Genomic DNA, 24968 nt, shown 5'->3' on the forward strand with positions numbered 1-24968 from the left:
TAAACAATATAAAGGAATAAAATTGCTTGACAAAAAGAAGAAAACAAAGGGATTAAGAATGAAAAGTGGAAGGATTAAATATATCTTACATTTAAATTTTGGTAAATTGTCAGTGAAGATGGGTCAGTCAATACGGTGTTTGGCATCTAACACCAGTTCTGGCAAGGTTTTGAGCAGGAGCTGTCCCAAAGCCGTAAGCCCTGGGGCCGTGAGCGCTTCCGTAGCACTGCTGTGTCCCAGCACGGTCCGGAAACAGCAAAACCAGTAATGGGAGAGCAAAAGAAATACACAAGGTGTGTGTTAAAATTTTGGGAAGGGCAGTTCAACCACGAGTATGTGAGTGATGAGAAGATACAAAAATCATGTTAATTTTTCCCCTTCTAAAACCGACTACAAAGTGTTCCTGCCGCTGCAGGGCCAGCCGGCAGGGAACCGCAGCCGGATGGGAAGGACAGGCTGTGCCTTTCCCCGGTGCCATCGGTTCATCCCAGGCCGCACGTGGCTGCAAACAGCCGACGCAAACACCTGCATGGAAAAACCCTGGAGAACGGCCGGATCCGCCCGGAAAGCCGGACAGCGCTCGTTCTTCGGCAGTCGGGGATAGCCCGACCGAACGCGCCCGGGCACCAAAGCGCCGCTCGGCCGTGCCCCTGCCCGAGCGCAGCCCCGCAGCCGGAGCGCTGAGGGCGGGGCGCGGCCCCACCTGAGCACCGGGCCCGCCCCGCCGTGAGGGCCCGGCCGCGTCCCGCCCCGCCCCTCCCCTCGCCGCCCGTCAGGTGCCGGGGCGGGCACTGCGCCTGTGCGGCGGCCGCGGGCTCAGCCAGCCCAGCCGGCCCCGGCGGGACGCGGCGGCACCGGCGGGGAAGATGGCGGAGCCGGGGGCTGCGCGCAGCCACCCGCGGCCCGCAGGTAAGGGCTGGGGCTGCGGCCCCGCGAGGTGCCGGGGGACGGCGGCTCCCCCGCCCGCATCCCGCGGCTTCCCTCGGCGCCGTCCCGTCCCGTGCCTCGCCGCCCGGGGCCGGCGCTGCCCGAGCCCCGGCGATGGGGCGGGCGGGGGTCGCTCCCTGGCAGGTGCCGCCGGGTCCGGCCGCCATCTCGGAGGGATGGGGGCGGCCGCTGCCGGCGGGAGCCGCGGCGGTGCCGGCGCCGGGCGGCCGCTCCCGAGAGGACACGGAGCGGATCCCGCCCGCGGCTCCCGGGGAGCCCCGTCCTTGCCCTTTGTGGTGCGGGAGGTGTTTGCATGAGGCGGCTTTTGTGCCGCCGCGATTTCCCCGGCCGCGGGCGGTGCTGCCCGGGCGGGCGGGCGGCAGCGCGGCTGTGCCCCGAAGTGCTGAGCGGGGAGGCAGAGATTTGTAAACCCAGTCCTCGGCGGTGCCTGGGCCTGCCTGTGCCGGTGCTGCCCAGCCCGGGCAGCAAACTGGTTGGGCGGGTATCGGGCGTGAACACCGCACGGAGAGCCCTTGTATAGGCACGGCTCCTGGTTAAGGTCTCTCCTCGCTGCTCAGCGAGCATAACTTAATTCCCGAGGGTGAAAAGGGTGCGTGAGATGCGGTGGAGGTTGCTGTGCTGTATGTGTGGAGCAGCACTGGCATGGGATCAATTCTTCCAGCACCGCGAGGTGTTGGAGCCGAGGCTGGTGGTCGTGACCTTGGCTCTTGGCTTCGCGTGTAGGTGTTAGGGTGGGTCTGGCTGCGCCTTCTTCACCTCCCCTGGGCTCGAGTATGAGATGAGCGCTGATTAAGGTGTTATGCAGGTGCTCATTACACTTTTACCTTGATTATCTGGTATGGAGCCTCTGCTTTGTGGATGGTAAACCATAAACCTGGTGCATAAGAGGGAATTAATTTCCCCGTTTGTTCTAAGCCACCGTAGTGACTAAAAGTAGCTTTACAATTGCTTTGGGAGATAAAAAAGGATTAGTCTCCCAAATTTATGGAGTGGGAATCTCAGACTTTGACTTCTCTGAGGTAATGCAGTGCAAGGAGCTGGGAACACCTGTGTTTGCTATTCCTCACCCTTCTCCACATGCTCAGCAGCTGCAGCTTTTGCTGTAAGGCTGTTGCTGTTGAGTAGTCAGGCACTTCTAGGGCTTGGGTCTCCAGTTTTTAGAATTTCACATGGAAGATGGGAGGAAATTAGTGCTCAGAATTCATATTTGTGAGGATTTTTTTTTCCACCTCTTTTTCTAAAGCATAAAGAATTCTTCCCAATATTCACTTGCACGCTTCTTTTTGTGGTTTTTTTTTTGTTTGTTTATACATTTTAACTTAAGAGGCAAATGTTGCAAAAAACCTTCACTCCTTATATTGACTGGTATATAATCCTTTTTTCACCCTATATGAGATTGGGAATCCATAGAAAAGATAGGATGTACTATAATTAAAGATTGTATCAAATGGGTCATGTGTTGTAGGGCATGGACAGGCAGAGACAGATATAATTACTTGTGGTCAAGCACTGTCATTTGAACACTAATGCCCAAGGAAGGCAGTATAGAGTGGTCTTGGCCAAATTTGTTATTTGAATTGTCTGCTAGAAGATAATACGTGATGTGGTGTAAAAGATTGTGTATGTGTGGTGTTACACACCAGACAGCGCTGTGGATGGGATTTGGATCTGCAGCAGAGAGTGAGTCTCTTTTTTATGGGACCTGCCAATTTTGTAACAAGTACAACAGCTACTAATGTGAATCATTAATGTGGATGTGGAAATGATTTATGTTTGTATGTATGTCTTGGTCCTGGAGTCCTTGTTTTGGTCATAGGGATAGGAAGAATCTTACGTCTCTGTTCCAGAGTAAAATGCTCCTTCTCACAGTGTTGTCCCCCAAAAGGGTGCTGCCCCAACAAAAAGCAGTGACTGTAGCCACTGTTCCTTTTCCCAAACTTTGTAGTGCTTTGGCAGCATCTGAGTTTTGATCCGTAGGATCCTCCAGTGCTGGGGGAATTGCTAGGATGGCAGTGCAAGTGAGGCGCTTCAGACTGTCTGCCCAGACCAAACTGTAACAAACAAGCCTGCAGTAAGAAATTTTTTTGCATCTCTTGACTACTAGGGGAGAGAATGTTGTTAAATTGTTTATAATTCTGCAAGCAAGGAGCAAAATTATGTGGCACAAGAAAGTATTTGCAGAGCTCAATTATATCCCTTTGCCAGAAATCAAAGGTATGAGGCAAACAATAGCCTGAGAAGACACTGTAGGATTTTTTTTGTCAGGGAGAGTGCTAGGTGACCAAAATGTAGGCATTATTGCTGCTGTTGTCTATAGTAAAGACTAAAGAGCATTTGAAGGACAAATGGCTCAGTATTGAATCTCTCGTTTTCCTTTTTACTGCCCAGTGAGATTTGCTTAATGTATATGCTAGGAAGTTGAAATACTGGACACTTTGATTTTCAGAGTAAAATGTGTTTGTTGGTTGTTTGGGGTTTTTTCCTTAGAGAAAATGTGACCATGCCTGAAAGAATTTAAGAGAAAAGATGATGTGCTGTGCCATCTTAGCCTGTACATCACAAAACCAGTTTATGTGAAAGGAATGAATGTGTGGATTCCTTTAAAAATACTGTGTGGGATTTTCTTCGTGATCTCATTGCTTTTCCAAGTGATTTCTTATGGCCCAAAATGATTTAACAATGTGCAGTTACACTCTTCTTTTTGTACTGTACTGTTTTCTCTCATATATAGACACTCAAGGTTGTTTATCCCCAAGGTTAATTTGTGTGCTGCTTTTCATGTGATGTTACCATTTTCAGGTTTTGGCTTTAGTTCAGGGCAGTTTAATACACTACATCCTCTCAAGGTTACTTTTTCAGTATTTAAAGTATTGTAACATTGGCTTTGTCCTTAGAAAAAGTCAAGCCACTTTCCAAAAAAGTTCATTAAACTGCAGCGGAGAACAACTCCTTGGTTTTGAATTCCAGGACTGCAGTAGTAAAAGGAAGGTGTATCACTTGAAATGCACAGGTAAAGTAAAGCATCTGAAAACTTCAGTATTTATAGGACAGCACTGTATAGTGTCACATACCTCCATTTGCTTTGGAGGCTGGTGTATCCATAGCAGTGGAAAGGCATCAGGAATACTTTTTTTAACATTAGGTAATTGTTTCTAGATGTGCTAATTGAAGAAACATGTATATATTTAATGTAAATGAAACTGTATATCCTATGTGATGGTACTGTATGAAGATTTAAGTAGGAAGGCTTTTTTAAGTCTCATGAATAAATAAAACATAATTGTAACTTTCTTGGCTATCAGTCGTTCAATTTATGTGGACCAAAACTGACAGGGGAAATTCTTTAAAGTCTTATGTCTGTCATTCACTTACAAATGCTTTCTAAGGCTACAGAGCAAGGCTTTAAATTCTGTTCAATTCTGGACTACTCAGATGACTAGGAAAAACCACCTTATTTCCTTTTTGTGTGTTTCACTTTTGCAAGAAGGTCCCAGTGTCAGGATTACTGAGTAGCTTGTTTGTTTATTCTCTTTTGGTTATCTTGACAACTCCTCATGAAATCAGGTTTTTGCACCAGCTCTCTGATAGGGCATTGCAGCTTCCAGCCCTTTGTTTGTGACTGGCTCAAGCTCTTGAGCAGATCCCAGAAGCAGTAACCCTCAGTTTAGATTTTGCATCAATTTATATAATGCTTTTTTGTTTTTTTTTAAGATACTGTTTTATAGAATTTTTATAAATTGGAGAGAGATGAAGCTGATCCGGCAGCTAATGCAAATTTTGGGAATGCTAACTGCATTTAGTTACTTGTATTACACACTCAGATTTTACTTTCTTGTGGACATCTACTGGTTGAGAGGGAAAATCTGGTTAATATGCTTAAATAGTGGAAGGAGTAATGCTTAGCCAAGATTATTGGAGAAATCAAAACCAAAGTTCACTACTGTAACAGGGTTTATTTTAATCTGCCTGTTTTAGGTCATTTTGCATAATTCCTAAGTTATTTTGCTGTAATTGACTCGTGTTTGATATTTTCATCACAACTTGATATATTATGGGTGTATTTTCTATGCCTGGAATTAGTGCATGTAGGAACATGGTATGTATCAGTTTTCCCACTATACTTGTGTTCAAGCAGCCTTCCCAGTGAAAAAATTACTTGAAATCTTGGGTTGTCACATTACCCTGGACTGACTTCAGACAGGATATTTAGAAATACCTTTCACTGTGTCTTATCTTCACAATGATTAATGATGATGATGTGTTGCTATGTAAAGATAAGAGATAAGTGGGTTTCACAAAGTGGAAATCTATCTAACCATTAAAATGGGGGAAAAATGCCTCAAGATTATTGTTATGTTGTTAAAAAGACTGTAATGCATCTGACAGACTTTGTTATTCAAATAACACACTATTTTTTTTCTTCAACTGTGTCATGAAGCTGTTAAGATCCTAAAACCCTAACACTCTCTGTGGGTCTGAATGTTGAAAGAGTCTTAGTAAAGTAGTTCTTATTGTAGTTAAATAGTAATCCAAATGTTTCATATGGAATTACTTCTGGCTTTGAGTTGTCCTCTGTGTATGTACATACATAATGCATGTACATTTCAGGCTTTTTGCAGTTGTGATGAACTAATATATTCAAATGCTTGTTGGTCACATTCTTAGTTTTCTAAATTTTCTTCTTGTAACTCTTAAATGCATTATCCACAGTAGTTGCACTTTCCCATAACTGTTTAATATCTATGCCCTCTGTGATCTGAAGTTTTGTGAAGTACTGTGCTTCTTTTCATTTCATGTATAATTTGTGTGCATGTCATCTTTGTTTGCCAAATGTAAGATCAAACTGTTTTGCCCTAAATTCTGGGATGTCAATTTCACTTTTGCGCTTGAATATCTGAAGGTTTTTGCTACTTCTTTCATGTGTTTGTGTCTGCTTTCCTTTGATCAAGGGGGAGCTGATTTTTCTTGTAGTATTGAGGTGCTGCAGACAAATGTCTACTTTGCTGAGATTGATAAAGCATTTCTGCGATCTTTGCATAAACTTCAGTTACACAGCAGGGGTTTGGTTTTTTAACAGCTTTTCAGTGAGAGGGTCCAAAGCAGTGATGAATAGAAGAGGTATCCCTGATGTTGGGCAGGGTTTGCACAGTTGTGTTCTGGTAGCTGTTTGCTTAGGCGTGAGCTTGCTTTAAACTGTTTTTCTCTGTGTGCCAAAGCTTTTTTTTCACAGTGTTTTCATGTTACTTTCTTTGGCATAAAGATGCCAGTAGCAAACTTCTCGTATTAATATTTTACTTTTTTAAAATTCATTCCTTTACAAAGTGTAAAATTCAACTTTTTGTGTTCCAGTGTTACATGTATGTGCTTTTTGATTGGACCAGTTGGAAAAACAATGTTGAACTCAATTTCTTCTAATGATTTAACAGCAGAGATTATATGATGCACAGGAAACAATATTTAACTTTTTGAGCTCTGTTTTTCCTTATAAGAGTAAATACACATTTGATGCAGTGTTGGACATTCAGATCCTTTTTTTCTGGTTTGTGAAAAATCTGGAAACTCTCATTGTTCTGCATGTTGAGTACAGAAATAGATGAAATTGTCCAAGCTTTTGAAGTCAACCCCTTCAGTAGTAATTCTGTGTTTTGTATTCCTCCTATGTGCTTGCATTTGCCTTCCAAGAGGACCAGTCCATGGCATATGTATTAACTTGGTGCGATATGATGAGCATTTTAGTCTGGGCTGTCTTCTGCATGGTTACTTCGTGACAGAGCCAGGTGCTTTGTTTGGCTTTGTGCATGGTAATACATCTGCTTGCACCAAAAGGAAAATAGATTTTATGCCCCAAAACCTTACCACAATTGCAGGTGTGTTGTGCATTCAACCAATTTAGATGACATTATATGAAGCTTCATAAATCTAGTTTTCCTTGTTGAATAGTTTCTCTGAGATACTTCTTTTTCCTAGTAGTGATTTCAATTAATAAAACGAATGAGAATTTATCACTTCTACCTGAGATTTTGGTAGGATGGGAATGGGTGTGTTAGATAAAAATACATGATACCATATACCAGTATGTGGATGCCACTGTAAAAGCATCTCAAACAATCTTGAAGAAAATAGTAGTAAGACTACTATAGTTATTACAGTTTTGTCTGTTTTGATGCCAGATGCTGGAGGATGCATTGTGGTTTTGTTTCACTTAGGAAGATCTGCAAGTATGTCTTGCCCAATTCAATCCATATGAATTATCAAATTACCTGTCTCATGCCAAGCAGAAGCCATGAAGGCTCTGCTTTATTTCAGAAAAATGCTCATTCAAATATTTATAGTTTGAAATTAATTTTGCTTGTGGGTGTGGAATACCGAAATTCTTCATGTGGCTACTATAAAGGGAACGATACAAACTTTCTAAAGGTGCTGTGGCATGCCTGGATTTGTAGCCGCAACAGGAGTGCTGGAGGGGTCCGGGCAGAGCTCTGCTGCCTTCTCACTTAAGCAATAGATCAAGTGAGAGCTGGAAGAATACCTCACTTTGAATAAACTGGCCTTGATTCGTTGAATTGGAATAAACTTTCAATATCAAAATATATTGGGAGCAAAATAAACTTAATTTTGAAATAACTCTAGTCATGTGAAACAAATTTATTTTTTTTTATGCTCTGAAATTTGCTGTATGACAAATCACCCAAGAAAGGCCTTTCCTTTGCCTCAGAAGGGAAAATAGGACAATATTGAAGTGTTTATCCACATATCATTACTGTGATTTTTACGTATTTTAAGTTAAGGGATTTAGTTTCCCTTCCCTTGGAAGGGTGGTATCAACAAATGGGGAAGCGCTTTCCTTTTCCTTTTGCTGGTGACTTGCCTGCATCTTGACAGTTTTCATTCCCTTGGTTGTGTTGAATGTGGCATCTGTGTGTGTGTGCAGACCCACTCTGTGTCAGGAGAAAGAGACCTCAGGGAGAGAAGACTGGAATGTGCTGTTGGGCCTCTTAAAATGTTGATAAACAGTGAGCAAATTACAGCTTCCAAAAATAAATGATAGGTGAGCTAGTTCTCCTTTCCCTCTCCTGAGGGGAAGGGAGAGAGTAGGGCTTTACTTTCATGCTGGTGTCTTGACTTTTGATACCATGCATCAGCCACAGGGCATATTTTTCCCATGTGCTTAATGGTCTATTAATAGATGTAAGTATTTCCATTGTTTCCTGGGTTTAGTGGTGCTAAGTGCTGTGGTTACAAGTAAACATGGCACTTTTCAATAGTCAGAGGAAGTGGTTTTAATGGTGCAGTGAAACAAGAGGGTGACCTTCAGTTGGCACAAATGAGTTTTTGATGAGGTTCTGGATGTGGATGCTGTATTGCAGGCCAGGATGTGTTTCATGGTTTGTTGAAGCCAGGTTATGGCACTGAATGAAAATGTTTGAGTGCTGCATAGGGAAGAAATGGTTTAGAGAAAGTGTTATGGAGAAAGGTTGTTTTTTTTTTATGGCATTATGAAGTTAGAGAACTGAAAATTTGAAACAGAAATAACTGCACAGATTGAGGCATTTACAGATAATGAAAATAGCTTGGTTTTCATAATAATTTTAATATTCTATGGGCAGTTTTGCATCTCTTCCATGCCTTGCAGTATGTTTTCCCTGCTTTGGGTTGGATTTTTTTTTTTTTTTGCCTCTGAGGTTTTTGTAATCTGCTCTTATAACAGAGTCACTGCCTTTATTCAGTCTTCTTTAAGTCTCATGTAGCTAACGGATGTCATGGAAAGAGTATGTAGCCTATCTTTGAATTTTAATATATTTAATCTGTGATGTAGTTTTTCAAATCATGTGTGAATGGAACTGAAAGTCATGTTACACTGCTTTCAGATCCAATTTTTGTCATGACTGGTCTGTTTGAAGTGCTGAAGGTGAACTGAGTACTATAATGCAAGTCTTCATGCAACCTCCTTGTAGTGAGTTCTCCCTAAAGCATAGTGACAAGTTTACAGGCCATGTAGCAACCAAAAAGGTGTTTAAAATAGGACAGTGATGCTCCTGGAAGATCACTAAATTCTCTGTTGATGAAAACCCCTGCCCTGCATAGAGCTTCTGGTGCCTACTTGCTGATAATGGTGCATCTGTGCTATTGATAAAATGATACCCTACTAGGATAACTCTTTTAAGATTTTAGAAGTTGGCTTTTTGTTTCTCTCTCTAATGGTGTTTTCTTCCTTCCCTATTCTCATCCACTCACTTCTGCCTACAAGGTGCTAAGGGTGCCCACTTTAGTGAGACAAACAGCATCTCTCTGACTGCTGTCCTGCCTGGTGCCTAGAAAAAGACATTGATGGTGGGGTGTAAGATCACAGCAAGCAACCAGTATGCTTCCTAGAGTCCTTCATATTATGGTTACAGGACTTAAAGATGTATCCAGAAGACTTGGCTATGTCTTCCATATGTACATATTCCCATCCTGTAGTCTGTTTCTTGCTCCAGTTTCATAATTACACTCCATGCAGTAATTCTTGCTCTTGGTGTCCCAGCAGAGCTCCCTCCATTTCATTTAGCCTCAGGAGTGGAGGGAGAGAAAAAGTGTGATGGAGGACACTGGGCCTATCAGGTGGGCTCCAGCAGGAAGTGACCTCTCACCAGCCCACCTGCCTCCTGCAGTTGAGACCCCAGAGGGCTGAAGCAGCTCTGAAATTATTCTTGTGGCAGCTGCAGGGGAGGCAAAGCGACCATGAATAGCAAAAAGGTGGAAAGGAGAAGAGAATAATTCCATGCTATTTAACCTTTGCTTCAGGCATTACTGCTCAGAAATAGAGAATCACCATATCAAAGAGCTCTTTGAAAATCAAAGGTAACAAAAACAAATAGGTTGAGGAGTGTTTTCCTAGTCTTCACAGCAGCTCTTGGTTAATGTGTTGCAGTGTGATATACTTCCTTAAGTTATAGATGTGAAGAAATAGAGGGAAAAACTCTTAAAGATGGTTTGCTAATGTCTATTTTGCACTGAAATTAATCCAGGTATATGTGATGCACACATATTGAGAAATTCTGGTCAAAATTTCCATGGTATAAAGTAGTACTTGGAAGATGTAATTTTCCTATTCTGACCTTCATCCCCAGTGGTTGAGAACTGTTGGATCTGATTCTGAGGAGCAGTGTTTTAAGCTGATCATATTATCCAGTCATTCAGAAATTTGTACAGCTAAAAAGCCCCAAGAAAGAAAATTCTTAAAGGAATATGGAAAACTGCTCAGTAGCTAAAAGCTAGCTTTAATGCCAGTGTTTTAGATTTGAAAGCATTCAGCCACCCCTGTTTCCAGCTGTGTAGTCTAGTCCATTACTTTGTGACTTGCCAGAATAAACCAAATATGGGTTTTTTGGGTGACATTCAGTAAAAAAATGTAATTTCATCATTGTCTGACAGATGCCAAGTGCTTTTATTGAGAAGCAGTGAAATAAATAAATATACATATTTATTTGTAGGTGGAGCTAGAGTGACATTCTTTGAGTATGCAATTTGGGGTCTTTGGGAATTTCCTGTGTAGTGGTTTACACAAACCGGTAAGAACTGATGATGTCAGGTTTGTAGAGGAAAAGATTTTCAAGTGTGCATCATCTAGCACTGCTTTAAGAAGGTGGTACAGGTTGGCTTCTGGTTCTGGATTTAATGAAGCATGTTGCACTGAAGTAATATGCCCCTGAGTCTTCAAATGTTTCATCAGGCACAAGAATCTCTTCACCTTCCGCTGCCAGCCAACAGCCTCGTTTGAATTCAGAAATGTTTAGTACATCAGTTGAAAAGTATTAAAAACAAAGACAAAAATATTTCTTTCTTGCCAGTTAGATGGTCCTCTTGCCTATGAACAGAAGAAATACCAAAATGTTTGCTTGTTTGTTTGTGAGAACTTAATTTCAAACTCATTTGTGTTCTCAGGAAGTTTGGATGCTGACCTACTGAAAAAAAAAAGTGAGATTTTTTTTGTTAGTTTTGTTTATAGCACTAAACTTCATTGAGGTGGAGAAGGTGGGTATAGTTGTGTGTTTGTGATGATGCACCTGTAATTTTCTTTGTCCCATTGCCTGTTACCCAGATGAATCCATTCTTCCTTCTCCTGTCAGCTGAGGTTTAGGGAGCAGCCTTCTTGTGTGCGTGCAGACCTGCACTTCCTTCTTCCCGGCTTTCTTCTTACATGCACAGGACAGGATGTGGCTTTTGCTGCATCTCTTGTCCTCTTCCAAAATATTTCTATTTCTTCAGCCAACTCAACATACTCATCTCTCTCCTCTTTTCCCTTGCTATGGGTAGGCAGGTTTTTCAAGCCCTAACTGTATCTTATGGTTTGTATCTAGGTATGAAACAAAATTCTGGAATAGTGTCAGATTCCCACATAATGCTGGCTTTCAGCCTGCATGTTTGGTGTTGTGGGGCTCCACATTCAGCAGAGCTACTTTCTGTTGCCACTATCAGACAAAGGCCTTTCCTTGTACAGGTGTGTCCTGAACTTTGCTCTGCCCGCCGTTAGTCTGTGTCTAATCAGCCCTGTCAAGGAGCTCTAGTCAGCTGCCTTTGCTGAGAATCGTAGGATGAGTGTATCTTTCCAGTGAGGCAGGGTTTGTGGACAGATAACCTCTTCTTATTAGACCAACCAATTGCAGTTCAAACACACAAGATTCTTTGCCTGTTGGTCTGAAGAAGGAGCAGCTGGGTTTGTGACACATGGGAGTGGAGAGGAGAAAAGGACAAGTGGATGCGTAAGCACTGAGGTTCTTGAGGCAGCAGCTGGTTCCTGCTGTTACAGACACACAGGATGTTGTGGCCCAGCCTTTAATACTGGCACACAGCACCTGTGGTCCTTTACTCTGCTGTATCTGTACTGCAGGGTGGCAACCACTGCTCAGGGTACTTCTGGTCAACTCAGTTCAGGTTCTAGAGAAGCCCTAGACAAGAGGGTGGGAATAAAAGTTCAAAAGTCTCATTTACTTTGAAAAGTGTTCTAGTGTGGTTCCTGGCTTCCCAGGGTGAATATTCGCTATTATGTTTCAAGAAGTGACTGGGTGAAGTTACCACACGTCTTTCCAGGTTTAGAAGAAGTGTCAAACCCATTTTGATTTTTCTGTTTTTTGGGTTTTGATTTTTCTGTGCTTACATCCAAAACTACTTTCACCTAATGAAGCAATCCTGGTGAGTCATTTTATTAAACAGAGTTGTAATGGTGGAATTCCAGATTAGCAAAGGAAAACACAACAGGTATAAGAAAAAAATAAACAAAAAACCCCAAACCAAACAAAAATCCCTTTTTGACGTATCTTTCATGTCAGTATGTTTTGGATGTATACTTTGTGATTTTTAAAAGTATTTAAACCGAGAGAGAGTTGCTGATGTGTATCATCATTGTATGTGGTTTTCAGATTCCTTGTAAATGCTGGAGATAGCAATCTTTTGAATGCACTCTTGCAATAATTACTGAATGTTAATCAATTTCTGAGTCTAGTAAGTGCATTTAAGTAGGCAGGCAAGGCTCTTTTTCATTTGCTGCTTTTAATTTGTTCCTAGGTTTTTCACTGTATAGTTCCTAGGTTTGCACTGTATAGTAAAGATAAATGGCAGTACTGCTTGCTTAGCTTGCATGGAAAAACATGATGCAGTCTCCACTTTCCTCATTTGAGACTTTCCTCTGTCAAGGAAAAATGCCAGATGAAAGCTTGCTGGAAGAAGTAAAAATGTCATCCATAACACTTAGCAAGCTTGGATTTTTTGTTCTTGATATGGTGGGATTTATGGCACCAGGCTGTGGGCACATCTGGAGCTAAACAAGCAAGCAAGCATGTTGCTGTGAGTGTTTGCAGGGACTCTGCTGTTATAGGCTTCTGCCGTTTCTTTAGTAGAAAGGAATTTATCGGTGTATTGTATCACTAAAGCAGTGACAGCTTTGCTGTTTTTCTCTAAGATTTTTCTGGAGGATGCCAGAGTTAGGAGAGAGTAAGAGATCCTGCTGCCACCTACAGCATCAGCAAATACCAGATCTGTTCCGAGCACATTCGTGCTGTCCTTCACTGTTTCAGGATTTAAGTTACTAAGATAATTAAGGATATGCGGTAATTATCTGGAAAAACACCTTTTCTCTTGCTTAACTGAGCTGTGGTTCTCACTGGGAGCCATCACTGGAACCCACTGTCAGAGCCTTAAATGCCCAAGGGCAGATTTTTTTCAGCAGATCTGAGGGGAAGGGAATTTATGAGGCCAAGTACAACTGCTTAGTTTCAGATTTAGGAGCTTTCAAAGTAATTATAAAAATGTTCCTGTTATTTAACTTTGTTTTATTTGACTTGACAAAAAGTTCAGTGCAATATAAATAAGGGAGGGTAATAAGGTCATGTTTTGAGTGTTATGTAAAATACTGTTAAGTTTTTTTACCTTTGAAAATAGGATATATTTTTAACTCCTGTACAGATTGCCTGCTAACTATAAAGAACTATCAGCTCTTACCACTTTGCTTGTCGCATGAGGATGTTTGCTTTTTAAAGTGGCTGGCAGAACAAATTGCAGACAGGAGGAAGGAGGGGATTTTTGTGTACAACACAGACAGGTAGGAGATGGAAAGTTAAACTTTGTAACAGAGAACTATTGAGAGAGGTGGAGCTTTCCCTTACTGTTTTCATGTCTCATCTTTTAAAATATAGCGAGGTGAAAGATGTTGAAGTTTTGACTGGCAGAATGAGAGTAGTAGTCAAATGTGTTTTGGGAGAGGAGATTTTTAAACTGTGTCCTCATACATGTGTGTGGAGGCAGCGGATGGACTACAGAGCAGTATGTGTTGGCAGGGACAGTATGAACAACCCACTTTATTTTAGGAAGAGTTGGAAGGAATAGGTATGAAACTATTTTTTTGAGAAGGAACATCAAGCTGAAGGTAGCTGAATGCTTAGAGAAGGTGATAAGGGAAGAAACTGTAACCTCAACAAAGGTGAATCTTGTACTTGATTTTGGGAAGGTGAGGAGGTGTGAGGTCTCTACAGTTGGATGCTGAGACATTGAGCATCCACATGTCTTGTGGATGGATCTTGTGTTGGTGTATAAGCAGCTGCAAGGCGGCGTGGGGTTAACCTCAATTTATTGCAATGATGGAAAGCTTTCAGTTTCAAAAACCTGCATTTGAAATATATAATGAAAAAGTAATTGGATTTTTATGCCTTTGTTAACACTACTGTAGCCTAAGTCTTAAAGCATGACTGACATGAACCATAACTGAGGTAGCATGCCCAGCTCTGATGTCATTAGTAAGGAAAGGATCCAGTTTTTCTCTAATTTTTCTGTAGGTAATTTTTCTTTTAGGTTCTTCTGAAAACAAGCAAGGCTCTGCTTCAGGTATACTTGGGTAAGTTCTGGCAAGTTATCCAGTGATTTTTCTGCGTAGCTGCCTGTTCTCTGAAGAACATTGTCAATGAGGGCAAAATGGTAGGAAGCTCTGATGTCTTGTGTGGGAACAACAGAAAAGTGCATTATTTGGTGCTGTTTACTTGTAATACATTCCTTTAATAGCTGGTGCTACCAAGACATGGCTGTTATGTATGTTATCAATAATGAGCAATTGGTATTATTTTCCTTAATCATTTTTGTGATGCATTGAGGTTTTTTTCCTCCAATATTGAGTATCTACTGTAAAAAAAAATCTTTATTAGTTGAAGTCACTAACTCATGACATTTGTTCTGTTGTTTCCCTTTCTACTTAGCTTACTTACTGGGATTTGAGTTTTGTGAGGAAGTCACGTTTGCTAATCAGTGACTGTGATTTAAGCTTCTAGCAGGGCATAGAGCTCTTCAATCACTTGAATTCTAGAAGGAAAGAAACGGTGAGGGAGAGGAGACAAGACATTGGAAAGTGGGTGGGTATGTTTTGTTTTTAGAGATGATGACTTAATAGAGTGAAGACTTAAGAATGAAGTATCATTTTAGTGTTGAAGCTCTGAAAAACTGTGGAGAATATATAATAAGACACTTAAGCTAAAATTAAGCAAACACATACTTAATAAAGAATGACATGCATTACTTAAACAATAAAGGAGCCCATATACATTCTTATTCTGTGAAGAAATGTCATTACTAGAGAGTAACTCATCAATTTTCATCCTGTTGTGTATTTATAAATGTAAAAACGTAAGGGTTTTGCATATTGATTTTTTTCTTTACTTTAGTCAAGAAAGGGTCATTTAAAAGGAGCATCCTGCTTCTGTTAGATGATCCTGGAAAAGAAAATCAATGTATGAGGTTGCATACTGAGACATCTACTAGATGCATTGACTTAGTAATCTTTAATCCTGCATGTAAATAGAAAGAAAAACGCTGTTCAGTAAGACTTATTTTTTATTACTGTTTGTTATTTTTCATCTTCTGGTAACAGATTTAACTTCTGCAGTTTTTATGTGCATATATATATATTTATATCTATGTACACATAAGAGTTCTTCTGAAGTGTCCTGTGTTTATTTGTACTCAGAATTTTTCTACACAGAGTCACATGAAAGAAAATGGTGTGCATCCCTTCGGTTCAGTGAGATTTATTGTCATGATGAGAAAAATAATAATGGGATTAAGATTAAATAAAGGTCAAGAATTTTATGTTGGCATTACTGCACTGCTGTTGTTTCCTCATGACCTTTTGCAAGCATCGCTCTTGCTGTGCTTTCATTAAACTACAAGAACTCTGAACTCTCTTCGGGTTTGTTTCTCATCTCTGAGGTTAACAGGGCATGCATGAGTGCTGCCTGTTTTGTGGTGCTCTGTGCATTCATCTTGAGCAAGTGCTGAACCTGGAAGTGTATGTTGGAAAGCTGGTACTATTACTGTGTTAATGTGTTGAAACTGCTAAACAGTACCCACTAATGAACATTTACACAAGCTTGTCACAGGTGAAGATGATATTGTCAAGTGCAGATTTGTTAGTGTTACATCAGGAACTGGGTTCGCTTCATCTATTGTAGGCATTCTGCTTAAATGTTTCAGGTCTGATGAAATCAGTTTTGGGGTTGTTTTATCTCTTTAGCAGTCCAAGGAGATAATTAAGAAATTAAATACCTAGTATTTAATTTCCTTTGCTAAGATGCTTTAGCTGGTTCCTTCCATTCTTCTCAATCCTGCTGTTTTGTACTTTCCTTCCCTTGAGGTCTGTTCCTCTGACTATGTAGAAGTGTTCCCTTCATTCAGGAACCCAAAGGCTTGATGGTGCTGTGCAGGGTAATATGTAATGGAATTGAAAAATATGAGCTTTAGATAGTCTAATTGTTAGAAACCTTGATTTTAGAGCTCTTTTAGAAGCCTTTGATCCTTACCTGAAAACTCATTAAATATCCTTTCCCTGAAGGGATCTATGTTCAGCTGCTTAATGTTCTTCATTTGTTATCAATAAAAATGTAGAGTTTCGAGATTCTAATGCCCAAAAAAGAAAAGCTTAAATAAAAACTTCCTCCTTTGCTATTACATATGCAGTGTCATTTCTCAGCTGTTAATAAGCAGGCAAATGAAGACAGTTGGTATTTTGAAGTATCTGTGGAAAATCCTGCCATTCCCAGTATGTGCCCTAATGCCTCACTGGAGGGGAGGGGTCACAAATTACATTACTCTGCACAATTAGGTTCTCTGCAGGCATTCATCTGACATCTGTCACCCCTGGTTGTCTTGGGCTCCCTTTGAGTAGAGTGGAATAGGCACTTCTAAATTCCTCCCTGAGGAGGAGGTGACAGGTCTGAGAAGTGCCCCAGCTCTCTGTCAAGTGAAAGGGAAGCTGAGAGCTGCTGGCTCTCAGAGGTGAGCATCTGTTTTCTTGGGCAGCTGAAGTTAGGCTGCATCTCACCCTTCCTGGTACACTGGAGGTGCTGTACCTGTCCTAATGTAGTGCTCTGTAAATGAGATAATTTGTGACTGCCATCCGCTTCATGATATGCTGACAGCTGTAGCAGTTGCTTTAGTCTGTGCTGCTCAGGCACTGAAGCTGCCCAAGAGGCACAGGAGGTTCTAGCCCCTGTGAGCGCTGTTGAAGCTGCTGCCTGTGAGCCCAGAGGCAGGAAGATGGGTGCTGTTTACAAGTCAGGTTTACCATTTTTGTTGCAAAGGTGAAGTGCCAGTCTGCTCTGACATTTTCCCCTCTGTAGCAGTGTGGTGCTACTGGCTAGCAATTCATGGGGCCAGGGCTCAGCCAGGGCCTTTTTCAGAAACCTTTTGTTGACTCACAGAGATGCAGTCAGTGGGACTTTTCCAGTGGCAGCAGTTTGTTCCAAGCTGCTGTCTTCCTCAGTACACTATGGCCTTCCCTGGTGTGTGACTTGAAATGCCCCATCCAGGTAAGGGAGAGCTGCTTGCAATGTGTGCCTTGTCTGATGGGCAGGATGTGGCTGTTGGTTTGGTACCACTGAGTTGGTTGTTGGTAATCATTCAAACCACTTATCGCTTCATTTATATCTCTTCTTCATTTAAGAAAGCAGGCAAATTTCATAGGATGTTCTTTCAATTATAGATGTGTTGATGTGTCATGGAAATATTTGTCATGCTTTTGCTTTTCTGGCTCTGAAATCTTATTTTAATCATCAAAAGAATTACTGTTCCTTATATACTGTATATCACTATAACCTTTGACCATTGAGGTTACAACACGTGCCACTTAAGCAAACACTGTTTGTGGTGTCTTAGGTTTTTGCAATATAGTAATTAAATAGAAATGTGGGATAGAGGTTATGAGAAGTGTCAGTCCCTGTTTTAGAAAAGTCTGTGTAGGGTAAACCCATATATGCATGGATTCCTGTGAAGTCTGTCATCCAGCAAAGCGTTTGAGACAAGGTTTGAAAGTATTTTTTAAAAACCCTAAAAATCATCAAGTTTCAGGCTTTATTTTTTGAGTTTTGTTTTGATTATACAAATTGTTTATCCATGTAGGGTACTTTTATTGCTAAATTGAGGGTAGTCATGAAGACTAAGACTTAACATATTGTGTTAATTCTGTTTATTGGACGTCAGTATTGGGTACATCTTTTTTTATTATGTGCTTCCTTGTAAATGTAAGATTATTTTCCAGATACAACTAGAAAGCCACAGACTTAGTAGGCTGTGTAGCCCCATGCTTTGGAGATGAAGCCATTACTGATGCTCCAAAACTCTGAATAAGTGAAACCTCTTTTTCTGCATCATTTGCTAAATACAGGTAGTATTTAATCTTTGACCAGTTTTCCTGCCAGAGCTGCCTTATGTAATTTTAATGCCTTATTACTATAACTATAATCACTGGGGGACAGGGACTGCCTTTTATCTTATGCTTCTAATGCACAGTGCATCTCTGAGCCAAATATTAATATATTAAAGACTTTGTGCATTTTTTCCTACAATAGAATTTTTTTTCTCCCAAAGAAAAAACAAAATCTATCAAAATAGTATTTTGTTTGAATCCTTAAAACATGATTAAACAGCAGAAAAAAGGAGTATATTGAAAATAAAGGAACAAGGGGGAAATGTATCCAAACAAAACCATGGAAGAGAGCATAATCTCCAGAAAGTTTAAAAAAATTATAATTGCAAGGCAAATATTTTTGAGGAGCAAACTGGCAAAGACATAAAAAAAAAGACATAAAAAGAGCAGTGAACATGTCACCCTTCATACAGACCCTGCCAGACTTTGTGGTAGATTGCTAAATGGTCCCTGTGTGAAAGGAACAGTCAAGAGACATAAGGCTGTATCACTGAAACTTAGTTACTTCAGTGTTGTGTGTGGAGGGGCTTAGGCATGTTTCTTGTCCAAGTCTTCCTTAAAATGGAATATACCTTAATCTATTGCTTGAATTATATTTCATGCTAGAGGAAATTAGCCTTAATACAAACGTTTAAAAACTGTAGAGAACTGAAGAATGAAAAATGAAAGTTTTCAAGTATAAAACCGAGTAGGCAAAATATGATACACTGGGAAGAGCCTTTGAGCTTTCTGTAGAGGAATATATTTTGGGCTTCTCACAAGAGGTCAGCAAATAGGCAAGGTGGAGTGATCCAAAAGGAGGAGTATGCTTGGCTTTTCTAAAAGATGTTTGTAGAAATCTTCATCAAAGACACTAAACAGCTAAACATCTTGAAAGATCTTTACTGTCTGGTGATTTCAGGATTGATGTGAAAAAATGTGTGAATACGATGATGGGGTCTTCTGTTTATAAGGTTTTAAGAATAGTCGTGTAGAGTAGGCACTAAAGTTTGTTATGAGTATCAGTTGACTGGGCAGTAAATGGCAGATAAAATTTCAGCGTCCTTTGATACAGATAGATGTCGGGAGCGATGCCTGTGGGAGACAATTTATAAATGATGAGGTATTTTGAATTACCCAGTAACATTGGGGAAGTGGTGAAGAGTGCCAGTTTGTGGGGGTGACAGCTTTCCCTGCAGAAAGTTCCTGAATTTGTGAGGATGGGTTTGGCTGGGATCTTCTTAGATCCAATGTCCTCACAGTTAGTGAAGCTGTCTGTAGCTGTGAAAAGTCTTTTGTTCTGAGTAATATTAATGATCATTCAGAAGCTGGTTTTCTGTGGAGATTATGCATCATGCATACATGTGAGTGAAACTTTTTTTTTTAGCAGTAATTAAGGGCTTGTGATAGAAGTATTTCCTAAATATGATGTATGATTTATTTTTAGAGAGAAACTGTATCGGTCATGTTAGAATTATTGATGTTAATTTAAAATAATTTTAAAAACTTGATCTCTCTACAGAATTTAGCATATGTGAAAAGGTTGCTTGCTATAAATGCATTTAGCCATTGTTTGCACTGTGAAGTCTCAAATCAATTTGAAAGGTAACTTTCTGCTGTGTACATGCAACAAGGAAGACTTTGCCAAGCCTGCCTCTTGTAAAATCTATGAATCTACTCTGTATTTTCTGCTTTTTTTCTTGTACAGATTAAGTGTCCCATTTTATAAATATGTAACCATAGTGTATACTTGCAGAGATTTTCAATTATCTGTTAAAGCTAGGAGTAATTTTGAGAATGAAAATTTAATTATATAGAGAGTATTGCCTTTTTTTCCTTATTCAATATTTTCTGTTTTAATCAGATATAAATGTAATCCTCCATACCAAAATTAATTCTTTCTTACTGGTTTACATTCAAAGGGACTTTTAAAGTTGTCCTTTAAAATCCTAGGGTGGTTTTAATCAAGATTAAACAACTTTTTTTTTTCCTCCAGAAGCCAGATTTTTTTGTCTTTTGAAGAAGATATTATTTGTGGTTTGTCTCAAAACATCTGCAGTAATGCTGTTTCTAGAACATGAATTCTGCTCCTGAGCAGAAAAACATGTAGGTAATCAGATGATCTTGTAATTGTGTAGTGGTATGGAGTCAAGTCAGAGTTCTAGGGTCCTGTTTTTTGGTTTAGAAGGCTATTTATTCTTCCTGTGTTGACATTTTAAATAAAGCAGATGGTGTTTCTGATAGAGTTCAAATATCATGGCTTTTACTGTAAATGAGCCAGTTCTTAATGAAGTTTCAAGGTAAGTGGAGCTAGTGTATTGAAGCCTTAACACCATCCAACACTTCCATCTTCCATTCTTGATTTCCCCCCTCCCCCCCATCAGTTTCCTGCATGTAAATTTGCATGCATGGTCTAATATGCTTTTTCTCCCTCTGTCTCTCACCTTCAGGAATGCAATCACTGTATTGTATTTGCTTGTTTTTCATCGTTGTCAAAATGTCCACATCTTTATCTCCTCTCTGTACTGTTGTGTATGTCCCAGAACTGATCTCTGCAAAGGAAAGCAATCCATGCATGTTATTCCCATGCTTGGCTCTATTGGTTTCAAGTTCAAATCAAGAGCATTGCTTGGCTGTGCTGCAAATCTACATGCTCTCGTTAAATTTTGAACTGTGTTTGATGAAGCAGTATCTTATTGGACTCTAATTCTTATGTGTCTATTAGATGGGTATTTTGTTTTTCCTTCAAATAGATCTGTAGAGTACAGAAGTTACCTTCTAATTCTTATATCAGTTGGACAGGATAGGAACACAGTCTAAAATGCTGGCATCCCTGATTGCATTTTTTCTGGTTTTGTGAATGCCTGTTCAGTCAAGACAAGGAGAAAGGGAGATCCCCTCTCTGCTCTGTGCATCGCAGGCAACAGCGCTTTGCCCCCTCCTGGTGGTGAATCCCATTTATCGGCCTATGCAGCCCTGAGATAACCTGGCTAGCCCTGGTTCCTTGAGCTTGGCTATTATGCCTGCTTTGACTAACCTTAGCCTAAAGCTGTACTAAGTTTGTACTAAGCTCTAAGTTTGGCTCATTTCATGATGATGCAAACTATTTCTTGTGCTTTTCTTTTTTGACCCACAGACCCACTTTGTACATGCAAAAGTACAGTGATATCAAAGAACTGAAGTTTTAACCCTTGAAAATGGGCACAGTGCTCTGAACCCCTCTAGGCCTCTGGGATGTGCACGTTAAGGGAATTTTCACTGGAGTGCTCTAAAAGATTGACTGGTTTTGTAAAATATTCTGAACTAGGGCTTGAGTGACTGCAGAGAATACAAACTAGAAGAGCATGTAGTTAAATCCTCATAATACCCTAACTTTGTCTTCCCACATACACTATTTGCTTCTTTTTTTTTTCTTTTTAAAAGCTTTTTTTGCCTCTGGAGTTTTTCAGAGTGATGCTCTTTCTTCTCTAGGTTCCTTATGCCAAAATAGTTAGCTTGGTCTGGACTTTTTTGTGTGCATATGATGGAGGATGCCTCTGCTTTATTATGTGTTCCTCAGTGTTCTCAAATAAGATAAACAAGTAAAATTGAATGGTCTCAGTTGCTTCAAGTAAAAGCCCTTCCTCCTTGCCCTGCAGAGCCATCTGTGCCATTGATTTTGATTCACTCAATGATGTTCTCAAGCAATGACCAGGGCAGTGATTGTGCCCCTGTACTTGGCTCTGGTGAGGCTGCACCTCAAGTCCTACATCAATTTCCAGCCCCATCACTACAAGAAAGATATGGAGGGGCTGGAGCATGTCCAGAGAAGGGCAACAGAGCTGGAGAAGGGTCTGGAGAGTAAGTCAAGGAGGAGCAGCTGGGTCTCTTGAGCCTGGAGGAAAGGGGGCTCAGGGGAGACCTTACCACTCTCTAAAGCTACCTGAAAGGAGGTTGTAGCCAGGTGGAAGTCAAGACTCTTCTGGCAGGCAACCACTGACAGTAGTAGAGGAAAGGACTTCAAGCTGTGTCAGGGGAGGTTCAGGTTAGATATTAGGAAGAATTTCTTCATGAAAGGGCTGTCAAGCATTGGAATGGGCTCCTTCATGAAGTGGAGTCATCATTCCTAGATGTGTTCAAGAAATGACTGCTTTAGTTAACAGGGTGATGTTCGGTCAGAGATTGGACTCAATGATCTTGGAGTCTTTTCCAACCTGAACAATTTCATGATTCAATGAAAAGCGCATACATTTGGATGGATAAAGTTAAAATACTGCAACAGATATAGTAGTGTGAAAGAAACTGATTGTCATTCTCAGGCATAGCATTTTATTTAAGTATATGATTAATTAAATAAATTAAAGCCTTAAACAAAATCGTAGATCAGGAACATCAGGTTATGTGACTTAGGTGTAAACTTCCCTAATTTAGGCAGGTCATCACTTACCTCCTAGCTTTAAAGAGCTGTGATGTCACCTCCCTGCCATGTGTCAGTGCCTACTCCAGCTGTAATCTGCCAAACCACTCCAAGGCAGAGGTGATGGTGCAGAAGTGCTGTGGTGCTGGGTGTGCTGCTCAGGGTATCTCTCACTTCATTTGCACTAGCAGTGCACAGGGTGGCCCTTCCACACCTCTCTGCCTTACCCAGTTGGTGTACAGTAACCTTTCCAGGGCAGGCAAGAAGGTGAGGGATCAGCTGTGCCTTTGTGCTAAGTAAAATAGAAATCCCCAAATAGGATCTGCTGCTTGCAGGCTTGAGCTATTTTGGTTAGGCACACTCTGGATTGCGTGTACCTACACACACACACAACTTAGTAATTCTGTTCCCAAGGCCAAATATTTCTACTTGAAGCTATTTTGATACAGTGAGTAGGATGAAAATTTTCTTACTAAGCCTTAAAAAGTAGTCAGAAAACAACCCTAGTATTTTCAAATACCACGCTTGAATGTGTGACAGACTTGCTGGGTGAGTAATCTACATGCACTATCCGTAGAATACTCATCACCTTGGTACTGGAATACTAAATTGTGCGTGCTGTAGATTGATAGATTCTGTAGGGGCTCTGATGGCTTGTTCTGTTCTTTGCCTCTCGGATGCCAGCAGCCCTGCACCATAGCTGCACGCTGCTGGGATATTATATTGAGTAGGTAACTCTTCCAAATAGATTTCAGAGGAGCAGTCTGAACACGAGCCTTGCTGCAGCAGTGTGGAGGTATTTCCAGCTGTCACAGGCAGCAAGCCAGTCCTCTTGGAGACACAGCCTTGCATGTGGCCATTAATGAATTTCTGCACCTGCACAGAGCCTTCCTGATTGGGGCTGGGGGAATCCAACTGTACAGTTCCATTGCAGGATAAAGGCACATAGCTGTGTGATCTGATGGACCTCCCTTACTCCTGGAGCACATCTCATATGTCAGGTCTGCAATGTACTGGTAATAAGTCTTTTTTTGCTGTAGAAGTTTAAAAGCAGATCTGTTCTACTTCAGGCTACAACTACAGAATTACAAAATCAAATAACTATGTCTCGGTATGGTAATGTCTTAATTTCTTTTAAATAAATTGACTCCCCAGGAAAAGCTGTTATACCGAGAATGAACTTCATTTGTCATTTACAAATAAGTGAGTTTCGTAACAGCTTGAATGCCTTATGTTGAGCTATTTCTGATTTATTATTTCTGATTTAATGAATAATGGAAGAACTGGAGGACACTTCATAGTGGGATTTTTTGTTTTGCTGTTTAATTGCATAATTTGATAAACCTAATAGATTTTAATAATTATAAAGTCACAGACAAGCTCCTGTTGCCCAAATCAGTAGCCCACATGTTGTGAAACAAATAGGTGTGATCCACACTTCCTCAAGCCAGTTGACTAGGGAATATATATAAAATTATGAAGCTTCATTCCACTTGCAAAAAAATTGGATATTTTTGTATGGAAATTAGATTCTGAGCACCAGAAGGCAGTTATCAAAAAACACCATTTTCTTGGCTGCTGTAAACTGGCCCAGTTCCTCTCCCGTGGCTTGGATCTTGAAATTTACTTCTCACACTGCTGTGGTTCCAATTAGATACATAGCTATGCTGATTTTCACTGCTTAAATGTGGCTGGTTTTGATTGCCCTATTGCCCTAGGAAAATAATGCCCAGTATGTTGGTTATTTTTGTAACTGAGTTTGAAGCTGCTGTAGCATAGAAGCAGCAGCATCCAAATGATCTTCTGTGCTATAATTATGTATAGTAGATGAGAGCCTACTACTACTCACTGCCAAAGGGAATTTGTTCTGAAATTGACTGTAAAGTGCTATGAAAACATTGCTTTAGCAAAGAGATAATTTTCTTTTTAAAGGACTGTGTGCAGGCTCACTCCAAATTAACTGCATTAAGGTAATCACAATATTCACCAAGTAAAAGAAGTGTATGTTTTGTGTACAGATGCTCAAGGGCATCCTTTTGTACTGAAATGATGGCTGCAGAACTAGTGATTGAAAGAACTCTTTTGTTGTGGGTGGGTTTTTTAGTGTGGGGTTTTTTTATTGCTTTTTAAAAAAAAAATTATTCTGATGTTATTTATAAAGAAGGAGCAGATCTTCAAAGTTGTCTGTGTTCCACCATCTTGCTTTCAGTGATGCAGTGCAATAATATGAAGCTTTTAGTTGGCCTGTAAGTTGGGACTCTGCTATGTGTGTGTTAGCTCCTTTTGCTCGCTGAACCAGTAATAAGGTCCCTAAATTGTTCTGCTCTCCCAGTTCTCACAACTGACAGGAAGAGCCTGCAGTGCCCGCAAGGACCCCAGAGCCATTCCCCTCTCCTGATCCCATTTATCAGGGGCAAGTTTTTT

At 40.6% G+C, this 24968-nt stretch overlaps 1 protein-coding gene across 4 annotated transcripts in view; it reads left to right on the top strand.

Moving 5' to 3' along the window:
- Positions 1-771: 771 nt before the first annotated feature.
- The window catches only part of MAP7D2 (MAP7 domain containing 2), an 82309-nt gene continuing 58112 nt past the window's right edge, over positions 772-24968 (top strand). For 3 of the 4 annotated variants that reach the window (XM_058829254.1, XM_058829255.1, XM_058829257.1), the window contains exon 1: positions 778-909. In XM_058829254.1, the coding sequence (XP_058685237.1) occupies positions 867-909 (43 nt within the window). In that variant the 5' untranslated portion in view covers positions 778-866. Of the gene's footprint in view, positions 910-24968 lie in introns of all 4 variants that reach the window. The other variant, XM_058829256.1, reaches the window with a different exon arrangement.

The sequence above is a fragment of the Poecile atricapillus genome, chromosome 1, assembly GCF_030490865.1.
Source record: "Poecile atricapillus isolate bPoeAtr1 chromosome 1, bPoeAtr1.hap1, whole genome shotgun sequence".
Classification (NCBI taxonomy): Eukaryota; Metazoa; Chordata; class Aves; order Passeriformes; family Paridae; genus Poecile; species Poecile atricapillus.